This window comes from Oculina patagonica, chromosome 6 (genome assembly GCF_052425735.1).
Source record: "Oculina patagonica isolate OP01 chromosome 6, crgOcupat, whole genome shotgun sequence".
Lineage (NCBI taxonomy): Eukaryota > Metazoa > Cnidaria > Anthozoa > Scleractinia > Oculinidae > Oculina > Oculina patagonica.
In genome coordinates, this window is record NC_135763.1 from 35,388,587 (window position 1) to 35,402,320 (window position 13,734).

The following is a 13,734-nucleotide window of genomic DNA, read 5'->3' on the forward strand; positions in this document are numbered from 1 at the left end:
CCGTTTTCACGAGCTTAAGGTGGCTCGACCCAGTTTTTTTCTAGCGATACCTAACAACTTTGAAACCCTCATACTTAAAGGGATTGATGTCAATGACAAAACTACTATATCACATGCATTACACATAGACTGAACTTCAATATGTTATAAATTTTTTGGCGATCAGAATGAATATCACGTGGCAATGACGTCACACAGGGTATTGCTCTGAATCGATTTTTAGGTGGTAACCGCATTTTCTCTCGAGATCCTCCACGCTACGTATTCCTTGGGTGTTTGCCTTCATCTCAGTGGAGTTTCATCGAAATCTACAAGAGGAATTTTGAAATATCTTGGAATTTCTTTTTAGATGGTATAATTTATGCGTAAAATAAAGTCAAGACTTCATATAGAGAAATTTGCTTCTTTTTTATGTTTAATGAGAGGATTTAGCCCCCATTCCTTTAAGAAATGTCCCATATAGTACATCCAAACCTTTAAAAGAAAGTAGACTTGCGCGATTTTGAAATATATGAAAATATCTTAATCGGAGTAGAGCTCAATGTTTAGCTCTATTTACCATTTTTACGGCTACTTTTGCAAAAAAGCGATTATTTCAAAAACCCGTCGATGAAATTTTTCCAAATTTTTTCAGCGTGACAAATAATCAGTACACCACACAATCCCTAAATTTCATGCTCATTGAAAATTTCTAAGGTTGTCTAAACTAAAAGCAAAATTAAGTAAACATTGAAGCGATGTCGAAGTTTTGAATAATTTTGTGCTCTGGGATTTCCTATTGTTTCGATTTAAACACAACATCGAATTCCTGTGCACCACGCGTGTAATGACCACGCTTGGCTACCCTCCGAAAGCTTTCCGAAATAGTTCGGAATATGGTAATATTCTCATCGATTTCAAGTAAACAATAATGGATGAATTCATGAATACATTTTCAACTGAAGAAAGCAGTCACACAACACCAAACTCAAAGCCGGTTAACTTTTATCTCAGCCAAGACGTCGACCCAACAAGAAATTAAAAGCTAATGCGTGACAATTTCTTTTCCATTGTTCCATATTTCGGAAAGATTTCGAAAAGCTTTCGGAAGGTAGTCAAGCGAAGTCATTTCACGCGTGGTGCACAGGAATACGATGTTGTGCTTAACTCGAAACAAAAGGAAATCCCAGAGCACAAAATTATCTCAAACTTCGACATCGCTTCAATGTTTACTCAATTTTGCGTTTAGTTTAGACAACCTTAGAAATTTTCAATGAGCATGAAATTTAGGGATTGTGTGGTGTACTGATTATTTTTCATCCTGAAAAATTTTGGAAAAATTTCATCGACGGGTTTTTGAAATAATCGCTTTTTTGCAAAAGTAGCCGTAAAAATGGTAAATAGAGCTAAACATTGAGCTCTTCTCCGATTAAGATATATATGTTATTTGCCGGCTGGGAGGTCCGTATAGTGAAAAACTGTGACCGAGGTCTTGAAAATGCTGCCCTCGGCCTGCGGCCTCGGGCAGCATTTTCAAGGCCGAGGTCACAGTTTTTCACTATACGGACCGACCCTAAGCCGGTAAATAACTTATTTATTTTTTTCCTACTTTAATGTGTTTGATTAAAAAACACCTAAAAAACCTACAAAGACTTTCTTGCCAAATGTGTTTGTATTTATATACGCGCACATCCAATGTTGAGTCGATCGCCATAAGCTACGGCAAGAGTAAATAATGATCTGTTTGCTATAAGAGCTTACTGCCAAACAAAATAAATTCACTTTAATGAACAGTACTCAAGGAAAATTTCATCTCAAAAAAAAAAAAAAGCATCTGAAATAATAGAAAAGCACAATGTAGAACAGAGCAATCAGCGAGTTGCGAAACACTTTTAACTCCATTTCGGCTTGTGAGTTCTTTAGTTAATTAAACTTACTTTTCGGACTGGAGAGCACTTAGCTATTTACATTTGTATTTAACGAGTCAAAAACCTCTGTGTTGATTCCCACAGTATTCTGTTTTGACAAAAAGTTTGCGAAAGTGAAACTGAATGAAGCTCAAATGTGTAGTTTGGTCGCCTGCACAGTGGCGGCACAATATTGCGAGAATTAATTTGACTGTTTTTTAATAAAGCATCTCATTTTCTTGAATGGCGATAAGCAGTATTCGGTTTTGGAGAAAAGTAGCAGAGAAGCAAGGTGTTTGAAAGGATAAATCGAGTCTGTAAAACCGGCGACTTGCAGTTAATAACCGCAATGGCGTGAAAATCAGTGCGAATGCACAAACAACGATCGGCAAACCACGGCCATAACTTCATTTTGTCACTAAAGAGAATAAATACTCGCCTTTTGGAGAACTTCAAGGCCTTTAATTCCACTGCTAATTTTCCCTTTCAAATTTACAACGGTTGGTGAGCAACTACATCGATTTAAATCATTTTGAAGAGCAAAACTGTCATGGGTTCGTTCGTCTCGCCGCGAAATGAAACTCACGAAAGCGTTACCGTGGCCCGTGGGCAGAGATAGGAGAATCTTGCCCGCGCTAATAACCAATCAGATTGCAGGATTCGTTACCGTGCCCTCTTGGAAAAAAATAAATTTTCATATTTTTCGAAATCGCGCAAGTCTACTTTCTTCTAAAGGTTTGGATGTACTATATGGGACATTTCTTAAAGGAATGGGGGCTAAATCCTCTCATTAAACATAAAAAAGAAGCAAATTTCTCTATATGAAGTCTTGACTTTATTTTACGCATAAATTATACCATCTAAAAAGAAATTCCAAGATATTTCAAAATTCCTCTTGTAGATTTCGATGAAACTCCACTGAGATGAAGGCAAACACCCAAGGTATACGTAGCGTGGAGGATCTCGAGAGAAAATGCGGTTACCGCCTAAAATTTGATTCAGAGTAAAACCCTGTGTGACGTCATTGCCACGTGATATTCATTCTGATCGCCAAAAAATTTATATCATATTGCAGTTCAGTCTATGTGTAATGCATGTGATATAGTAGTTTTGTCATTGACATTAATCCCTTTAAGTATGAGGGTTTCAAAGTTGATAGGTATCGCTAGAAAAAAACTGGGTCGAGCCACCTTAATTATAAATACTAAAAAAAACTAAATAAATGTAACTATCATTGAAGGCTGCTCAGTGATTGACGAATCTTCTCTACGTCCCTGTGCATTTTCGCCCCAAATAATCTGCAGGTGACAGAAGTCGTTTGTTTAATTCGGTTACCATGCTTGCGCGTCGCGCACGTGTTGAATTTTACCCGCGCGTGCAATCTATTAAGGTTATTCGCCAGGGCCTTGTTGTTGAAAGGGTGGATAATGCTATCAAAAGGATAAATCGCTATCCAGTGGATAAGTCTTACCTACGTTATCCACCGGATAGTGATTTATCCGTTGGATAGCGTTATAAACCTTTTGAACAACTGGGGCCAGTATTGCATTGCGCATCCTTACTGCGCATGATCTTAAGCGTGATTAGCGCGCACGCATTAAAAAATATCGCCTTTTTCTATAGGACCCTAGACCTTCCCAGAGAGGTATATCATCATTTTCTGCAAAACGAGAACGGTGACCTATATTTTTTTCTGTTATGTTAATTTGAGCAATTACTTTCTTTCTGTATAAAAAAATACGGACTAAACCCAGTGTAGAGTAAGAAACAATCGTCGGAAACGTCAGTGAATTTAGCAAGCCACCGTGACCATAATCATGGTGATATTTAAAAGATTTATTGAGAATAAACAAGGATCTGTTGCCCCTAGACGAGCACGGGTACCCCCCAGTTTTAATTTCAAATTTTAAGCTCCTATAAGGTAAACTATTAATAGGAAAAGTTTGAAAAAAAAATCTCAATGTATGTTCTATTTCAGGGAAATGATCTTAAACCTGCGCGCTCTCCGCGTGAACTCGCTTGTGCACATACGAATGAGAAACAACGACTGGGAGCAGGGAGCCGTGAGAAGTCCATTTTAGCGTTTGTTATTGCCCAGGTTGCCAATGAATGAAAAAAGAATGCTCCATTTCATCATGGACCAATTTGACAAAATTAAAATGTCAAAATGAAGAACAACGGTTAATGGTCCAAGCAACTTAAAATATGTCAAAACAAGTAGTTCCGTCAACTTAAAAGACCTGTTGAAATAAACAGAAGTTAACAGCTTTCGGTTAAGAGGCGTAAGTACAACGCGGACTGGCTTTTTTAATTTAGCAGCGCGTAATTATGATAGGTTATAATTGAAAACATTTTTTTAGTGGCTGAATGAATGTCACTTTGCTGTTGTAAATGTGACATAACAAACGTGCCAAGGAATTAATAAGAATATGATAAATTTCTTATAAACAGCTTAACTTTTAGCATAATTTTTCTGTGTTATCACTGTATCTTCGGACATCGAGCGAGCAACAGGACAGTACAACATTCGCTTTTCAGGTAACTGAAATAGCTTAGTTTCGTTCTAATATTTAATACGTATATTTGCTCGATAAAACTAATAATGGAGCAACAACCACTTTCGCTTTCTTGTGCAGTGGTGATGAAAGATTTATTCCTTTGCATAAAAATGTAGGTCTTCAGATGAAACATATTGACTTCGTTTTCCAGAATTAATGATTCAATGAAAGAAAAGCATTAAACACGAAATGGCGCAAAATATTTTTTTGACTACCCATGTTTAAAGCAATGAAAGTGAAAAGCATATTAAAACATTAAATGGATTCGTAAAATACACACTGAGCACACATGTACAGTGAATTCAAATTTTCAACAAAAATTCCTACAACGAAGCGAAAAAACTGCACCTGCATACTTAAAGCACGCTTAATGTGCACTTAACTGTTTGTAGATTCAAATTATTCAAGCCTCGTGGATGATTTTGGCATAATCTTTTTCGCTATCTTCAGAAAAATGCTAGTCACGGTAATTTCTACCCAACATATCTTAAAGCCTGTCCTAACTCTACATGACGTCTCTGCAGCAGAAGGAAAACGAAAAATTGGTAAATGACCGAAGTCCACACACTATCATATTGTGTTTTGCGTGCATTTTTATTCAAGCACGCATGTTTTTAAACATTTTTACACTCTTTTTTGTCTATAAGAATATTTTCTTCGGCGCAAGCTGAGTATTCTTATTTTTCTGTCGATTTTAGGCTGGAAATATTCTTATGAATATGCTCAGATGATAGTGTATGACATTTCCATTTTAGAATGTATTGGGATATCAATTACAAATGCTAGTGCTGCTTTTGTTGTCGTTTTTTTTTGGCCAGTTCTGCCGTTTAGAGAAGGGAAGAATTTTATACGTTTTACTTGAAAACATATAACTGTATTGTATTTACAAATTTATATTCTTAGTTTTTAAAATCTCAGCCTTGGGTTTTTTTCTTAAAATATTCTTACAATTTTTTTGGCAAGGCTTCCCATACTTGCGTTGACTTGTGGTACTGACTTAGGTTCAATTTGATCTAGATCAAATTTCAACGCAAACCAAGTTTTTCAAGGTTTGTCATGTAAAGCCAGGCAATAATCTTATCAACATTCGAATTTTGAATCGAGTTTCGGATTAAATATTCAACTTTTCCAATGGAATAATATGTTTTTTTTCTGACAAATACAGTCCTTGATGTAAGATGCTTGTAATAACAAACCTTGGTGGTGTATTCATTATGGGCCAAGACTTTATACAAGTCCATCACCTATTGTTTAGATATCCATCTCCACAAGGATCAGACAATTATTTGGAATTAATTTTCTGTACACAAGAGTAAAAGTTTATTTTAACCTTTTAGTTATTTCAGAGTTAAGGAGAGGAATATTGTCTGTTTCCGATTTCCTGCAGTTTCTTTTTTAAAAATGAGAATATGTTTTCAATTGTTCAATTCACTGCAAAGTTTGAGTTAAAGTTTAATACAGAACGAGTCTGCCTGCTTCCGATTTGCTGCAATTTTTTTTAAACTTAACTACAACAGATAAAAAGGTTTCTCTATCGGCGAACAGAACAGACACTTATTCTGTGAAAAACCTTGCCGAGACTGCCTGCTTCCTACTTGCTGCGGAATTTCAAAAATATAAGAATATAGTTTTTATTTTTTTATTTTCACTGCCAAGTTCAGTTACAGTTTAACACAGAACGCGTGAATATTAATTTAATTAAAGGTGGATACACCTAATTGCAACAACGTTGTCATAGAAAAAAGAAAAGCGGTAAAAAGGAATTAATTAGCGTATAGTTTTATAACTGGTAGCATTTATGCTGTAACAAGATAAATAGATTTATTCGTATTTTGAAGCCATTTTTACGAATAAATTCCATGCATGTGCTTTATTAGTTCCTATTTCACTTTTTCCTTTTTCGTTTTTTTTATGACAACCTTATTGCAATTAGGTGTATATAGGCTTCTCTGCGCAAACAAAACAGACACTAATCCTGTGAAAAACCTTGCTGACACTATCTGCTTCCGATTTAATTTTGCTGCAAATATTTAAGATAAAGTAATTATTTTTCAATTCACTGCCAAGTTTCAGTTATAGTTTAATTGACTGACATCATGGTAAAAAGTCCTGGAAATTAAACTTACAATTGAAAACGTTAAACGTCGAACCTTGCGGATAGAATACTTAGTTCCAGCTTAGCTGCGTATGTTCTCAGGAAGTGCGTGCCAGTGTTTTGCGGCGTAATAACTAAAACCCTTTAGGCCGTATTTGGTGATATAGTTTATTACAGAACGTGTGAATATGAAGGTGTTAGTATGAAAGTGGAGAGGTTTCCCTATGCAAACAAAACAGACACTCATTCTGTTAAAAACCTTGCTGAGACTGTATGCTAAAATTTTCAGGTGTACATATACAAAATGCTGTTACTTCCTCCTCGACTCAGAGTTGTCTCGTTTCTTGCGGTGCTTTGCCTTAGAAGCTGTTTTTGGAAGGAAATCGAAACCCATGTCACAGGTAATTCAGTGTAGAGAAAATAATTCTAAAATCTCCTCATGCTCGATTAAAGCAAATTTATATGTAATATAAATGCCAATTTACATGTAATATAAATTAAAGTTAATGTGACAACCATGAAAGGAGTTCAGAGAAGTCATAGGATCACTCTATTCAAATACGCGAATCTGTCACGCAATATGCTGCAAGACTATCACTCTTGCGTTACATTCAAAGGTCAAACTCACCTCTGAGTGTGATGCGCTATTCGGGCTGGCCAATCACATCGCCCCTTTTCTATTATGTCAATCAAGGCCATGCGGTTTTATCTAGACTTGAGTAGTTTTACTTCAAATTCTCTGAGCTCCCTAAAAGAGTTTTCACAATAATTATTATTGCTGTGATATCCTTCGATTGTTTTTCGCTTCAACATCGCTCCATCAGTACTTTATGAGTTATCCTGGTATCTGCCCACGAACTACGTTCCGGTTTTACACATTTTATTCTGTCATTCGAAGATAAATGTGCGGACGATCTGTCGAAGGCATCGCACTACTGAACAGGTATTCGGTCCAGCAACTCAGGAACTTGATATGCACACACAGAACAGATTACCTCTACCGGAATATGGCCACTCTACCGACTCGGCTTCAAGGTCCTGTAGTCTCCAAACCGCGCTAAACCCGACACTACAGCAAAAAGTATGAACCTCACAAAAACATTATTTGTATGGTGGAGACAACATGCCTTCGTTTGCCCGAGATTATGTAAGCTTAATGTGAATGAACGACTTATAAAGAACAAGACGATTTCTTCAACTAGAATATACTATTCTCTTGTCAAGCCGGAGAACAGTCAACAAGGGTCAAGGCCGTCGCGAATGTCTTTCAAGCCTCGTCCAGCGCGCCGCCTTCTCTCCCGCCGAAAGTGGTCAGTAAAAAATTGGACAAGCAATCCGGATTTCCCTAGGGTGCATCTTGGCCAAGTGGAGCTTGCTAAAAGCTAAGTATAAATATTTATAAGCTGATTCTATTTTGCGTTATATTAGACCGGCGTTAAATGAGATTTCAATATGAAAACAAACGAAACTTAGAGCAATTTGCAGGCTGCCGTTTCCACCAGCCGTCGAAAAGCCTAAAGGGCTGGAAATTACAAGATACCGGTGGAATTCGCTATTGTTATCTCCTGTAATGTTCGAAGTCATGTCTTAATACCTGAGTAGACGAGACCCTTTATAATTTGGCTGCTCAAAGTTGAGGAAGAGCGACATAAACTTAGCTTTGCTGGAGGCCAGGGTGGTTAATTCTCGTCCTTTGTCACTAAAGTAAAAATAGGACAAATAACAACTCAAAGCAACGAAAGTTCTCAGCTTATAGAATACTTTATGAAGATTCTAAAAATGTAAACAGTTTTTACATTTAATGCAAGAAATTTGAGGTATTTAAAGGTGCCATTGTCACTGCCATTTTAACAAAAAATAGGTTATAACTCAAGGGGAAATTGAACAATAATATTATTGTAGCAACAATTTGATCCAAGACATACAGGGGCGTACCTGCCTTTACTACCACTAAAATTGCCTAGGAACGGCCCTGACATAAATACAATAACAGGAATTTCTACGGGAGTATGTCACAGGAAATACAAAAGTGAGGATTCTAGGATCAAAACATAAAATTTTGCTTTGTAGTGAATACATTACTTTGTTCATGCAGAAGCATTGAACCATTTCAAGCCTGCCAAGTTTAGTGGCACAAGGATAAATCCAACAGGAGCTACTCTATCTACAATGAATGCATGTCTGTGTAGCAAGTGTCTTAATTGTTCAAATACGCCTTATTTTTCGCACCTTCTACCCTGATTGATTCTTTTGCGAGTTCTGCCTTCCTGCCATGTTTCTTAGGTCAGCAATGTATAATTCCAGTGGTGAATAACAAACTTGTGCTCTGTATAAGGTCTTTTATTCCCGTTTTTCCCAGCACTTATTGAATTTGTGCTGTATCATTCAAAGGGAAACCATGAATAGGGCATTTTAGTATTAACAGTCTTGAATTTATATATCTACTCCTTTACGTGTATGAAATGGCTAGGTCACACCTTACGGATGCCTTCCTGTACCATCAAAAGGCAAGCTTTGACCTGAAATCCTCAAGGGAGTCAAAAGAGAGGTCGACTATTAAACACCTGGAGACGTTCGCTAAAAGCAGAGATCGAGTCCATGGGCAAGAGTTGGTACCAGCTAGAGAAGGATGCACAGGACAGGATGCTATGACGAGAGACTGTTGATAGTCTATACTTCTGAAAAGGAGTCGAGTGAAGGGCTACTACTACTTATTTACATGTGAACTTAAACCTATTTTATATTTTCGTGCTATTCGTCTATGGGGAATACACTTCGTGTATTTGTGGGGATGAAGTGCTCTGTACCATTCGCCCTTTTGCCCCATAGCCTCACAGGGTCAGCTTTCCCCTTATAGTGGGGCCCCGCAGTGTTGCTGTTGTTGGTTGTTGTGATTGTTCCCAAGGGTCCTAGAGATTAGGACCCCAGTTTCTTGGGAACCAGGGCATGTGGTTGTGGTTGTTCCCAAGGGTCCTAGAGATTAGGACCCCAGTTTCTTGGGAACGTTCCCAAGGGTCCTAGAGATTAGGACCCCAGTTTCTTGGGAACCAGGGCATGTGGTTGTGTTTGTTCCCAAGGGTCCTAGAGATTAGGACCCCAGTTTCTTGGGAACTAGGGCTTCCTGAAAGGAAGGAGAGGATTCCAGTCTCTCGTTGCCAACCAACTAACCTGTGATACATGTACCCTGCATGATTTCTATTGATGATTCTGATTGGCAACTCGAGCACTTCATCCCTTACCCCTTTTCTCCCACTGAACTTGTTGTCTTGTTTTGACTTCATGGGTTGGGAACATTAAAGCAAATTTATATGTAATATAAATGCCAATTTACATGTAATATAAATTAAAGTTAATGTGACAACCATGAAAGGAGTTCAGAGAAGTCATAGGATCACTCTATTCAAATACGCGAATCTGTCACGCAATATGCTGCAAGACTATCACTCTTGCGTTACATTCAAAGGTCAAACTCACCTCTGAGTGTGATGCGCTATTCGGGCTGGCCAATCACATCGCCCCTTTTCTATTATGTCAATCAAGGCCATGCGGTTTTATCTAGACTTGAGTAGTTTTACTTCAAATTCTCTGAGCTCCCTAAAAGAGTTTTCACAATAATTCCCACCCACCCAACCCTCTTTGGTTCTCTTTTAGCTTAGTATTTGTAAAAATGTAGGCAATGTTTTAGTTCTACGCACATATCCGGCTATGTTAAGGGTGTTTATTACATTACTATTATTATTTTTAAACGTTAGCCATAGCTGATGGACTAAAGAAGCAAGCCCGCATTTATAGACATTATTCTAATAATTATTATTTCCATTTTGTATGCTTACTTACGTTTAGAGCTGATGGACTTAAGCAGCATGCCTGCTTACAGAAACATTGTTTTTTATATTGTTATCATTTTGTATGCTAGCTCAGGCTAAGAGCTGTTGGACTTGAGCAATGTGTCTGCTTTTGAGATATTGATATACATGTAACCGTTAGCTTTAGTGTCGAGCTGGCATGTATCAACTCGACCATTCTGTTATTTGATTACTGTCTCTTCCGAACTTCTTCAATAGCTTTAGACCATCTTAACTAAGCATTGTCTTTTCTTATAGTTAATAAACCACGGGAGGGGATGAAGTGCTCTGTACCATTCGCCCTTTTGCCCCATAGCCTCACAGGGTCAGCTTTCCCCTTATAGTGGGGCCCCGCAGTGTTGCTGTTGTTGGTTGTTGTGATTGTTCCCAAGGGTCCTAGAGATTAGGACCCCAGTTTCTTGGGAACCAGGGCATGTGGTTGTGGTTGTTCCCAAGGGTCCTAGAGATTAGGACCCCAGTTTCTTGGGAACGTTCCCAAGGGTCCTAGAGATTAGGACCCCAGTTTCTTGGGAACCAGGGCATGTGGTTGTGTTTGTTCCCAAGGGTCCTAGAGATTAGGACCCCAGTTTCTTGGGAACTAGGGCTTCCTGAAAGGAAGGAGAGGATTCCAGTCTCTCGTTGCCAACCAACTAACCTGTGATACATGTACCCTGCATGATTTCTATTGATGATTCTGATTGGCAACTCGAGCACTTCATCCCTTACCCCTTTTCTCCCACTGAACTTGTTGTCTTGTTTTGACTTCATGGGTTGGGAACATTAAATCATATTAACGTACTCTGAACCACATGTTTCGGGCTCCCGAACCCTCATTCAGTGGTAAATAAAAAAGAAATTTTTAATTAAGGGTTAAGCAAGAAACTTTTGGTTAGTGAACGAAATTTGGTGGTTCTTCACCTGCATTTGAATTTTGTTTCTTTCATTAACAGAGTGTCACGCAGTTATTTAAAATTTTTCTGTGGTCGATGTTTCTTTCTGTTGCACTGATATTATCACCTTAAAGTGACATTCTAACATTTTCCACGAAGCATGGCCATTCGAGACAATAACATCAGTCTTGCATAAATATATGTTTAGATTCTATCGTAATTTTATCCCTATCAGCGGGAAACATGATCCTCAATATTTTTTTCTCGAATTCGTGGACTCTTTATATAAATTTGGGAATTCCCCATAAGGAAATTATCGCATTAGAAAAAAATCGAAATAACGTTAAAAACTGATTGAAAGATATTTGCGTTTGTTCATGTCGCCAACTTATTAGTATTCAGCAAGTGCAGTAGCTCTCTAATTCTACCCATACCAGCTTTCTGCCTTTTTGGTCTTGTCGCGTGCACTTTTGTTCTATTTTTTCGAAAACCTTTCTTGAATTATCCGGCTGTATATTGCGCATCAGTTATCGAGGGCGCATTCGAGGATAAGAAACCATCTTACATTTCATTATTATTCTTTTCTATTTCTTTTCTTTACTTCTATTCTTTTCAACGTCAAATATCATGTCTGTACTTTATTTACCAACACTTAGGCCAGACACCGCCAACGACCACTGCATTCACAGCTAACAGTCCTTCCTCTTCTGGACCCAATCTTGGGACTTTTCTTCTCAGAACTTTGAGCCGCAGTTGCAGTCCAACTGACGGTAGGATATCAATGATTTTTTTTACAAGTACACTTTTTTTTTTTTATAAGAATACAGTTTTCAGGCTGAATATTCTTATTTTTCTGCCGATTTTAGGCTGAAAATATTCTTGTGAACATTCTTAGAAATTACCGATTGACATTTCCGTTTTAGCAAGTATTGAGTAGTCAATTACAAGTGTTTGGTTTCCAGATCTGTATCGTGTTACATTGTGCACATGTACCATTGCTTTTCGTTGCAGCCTGGCCGTTTTGGCTTTAAACAAAGCATTCCACACAGAGATTAAGTGACGGAAATGAAAATACCTGATTTTGTTTCAACTAAAAACTATATTCTTTTCAAAATCTCAGCCTCGGGTTTATTCTTAAAATATTCTTAAAAATTCGCAAATTTCAGCCTCGATATTCTTATAAACTAGATTCTTATAAAATAAAAAGAGTGTACAGTCATAATATGTGAATAAACTGAAATTACCTTCCAGGGTAATTAAGCCACGGGAATTTAGATACATCTTGAAAACTATAGCAACAATGGTTGCCTTTGCATAAATTTTTTTGCGGCCCGAGAACTGATATAGTTTACCTAAATATTTAACAATTATTCCATGAGCTCGCGTTGGATATGAGATAGTAGATACTCTTGTAGAAAGCCTATAACTATCCCATATCAAACAAGCCCGAGTGGAATAATTCTTTTATTGAAAAACATCCAGAGAATTGCAAAATTTGAGCTCTCCGGCTGTTCTCGCTGACGCGTACACCTACCATATTTGCGTTCTATGGTATATGAGCTCATATACCATGGCCTGTACATGTAAACCATTTAAAACTCAGGAATTGCAATATACCATGGCTAGTTTTTAATAAATCTATATATACTTATAAAATTAATTAATATAATTAAGAAATTATGTTGGTATCTTTTCAGACTATTCAGATCATCAATGGAGTGAAATCATCCAAAACATGATACAGCGCTTCGATATGCAAGACTACAGTTGTCAAAATCGCTGTGACGTAACGGCGGAGGAGAGAAAATCTAATTCCTTGAGTTTCAGATGTTTCTGCGATAAATTTTGTGAAGACCTTGGTGACTGTTGTTTTGACTTCGATGCACTGTGAGTTCCTATTTCTAGAATATTTCTAGAATATTTTTAAATATTATTAAAAAACTTGAAATTTGTTTATTTTCAAAAAAAATATTTTTGAGGAAAAGACAATTATTAATTTCATGTAAAACACTCAATGCAATATTGCGATCTTTTTATTAATGTGCAGAATTTTCTCTAACACTGCCTTCTGCATTTAAACAACATTTGAATCTGGGCTTGATAGCCCAGAGCCCTTGTGTGCGAATAGTGTAGTATTCAAGAATCCTTTTTAAAATAAGATTGTTTCTTAAAACATGACAACCCCTGAGGGTAGCGGTTACGTACACGAAGAATAATGCATTCCAAGCGAGGGCTTTTAAATGCACTTTACAACAAGTAAAAACTAAACTATAAATAACAATTACTTTTTATTCCCTTGGTATAGGTGTTTACATTCATCACACTTCATTATTTTTCATTCCTACAATCCGGCTTAAAAGCTGAAAAACAAATTAATCTTCCATTCATTAAAGTACGAGTCTAACAAGCTGATGAACATGCAGCTAGAAAATCTCATTCCTTCCAAATAAGAGAACATCA

General features: G+C 37.2%; 1 protein-coding gene across 2 annotated transcripts in view; it reads left to right on the forward strand.

The window, feature by feature from the left end:
* The first annotated feature begins 4,377 nt into the window (after nt 1-4,377).
* LOC144657240 (uncharacterized) overlaps nt 4,378-13,734 on the forward strand; it is an 87,169-nt gene continuing 77,812 nt past the window's right edge. Inside the window, exons 1-4 of one of the 2 annotated variants that reach the window (XM_078517551.1) lie at nt 4,378-4,424; nt 6,829-6,940; nt 11,931-12,044; nt 12,981-13,161. In XM_078517551.1, coding sequence (XP_078373677.1) covers nt 6,844-6,940; nt 11,931-12,044; nt 12,981-13,161 — 392 coding nt within the window. In that variant the 5' untranslated portion in view covers nt 4,378-4,424; nt 6,829-6,843. Of the gene's footprint in view, nt 4,425-4,451; nt 4,990-6,828; nt 6,941-11,930; nt 12,045-12,980; nt 13,162-13,734 lie in introns of those variants that run through there. The other variant, XM_078517550.1, reaches the window with a different exon arrangement.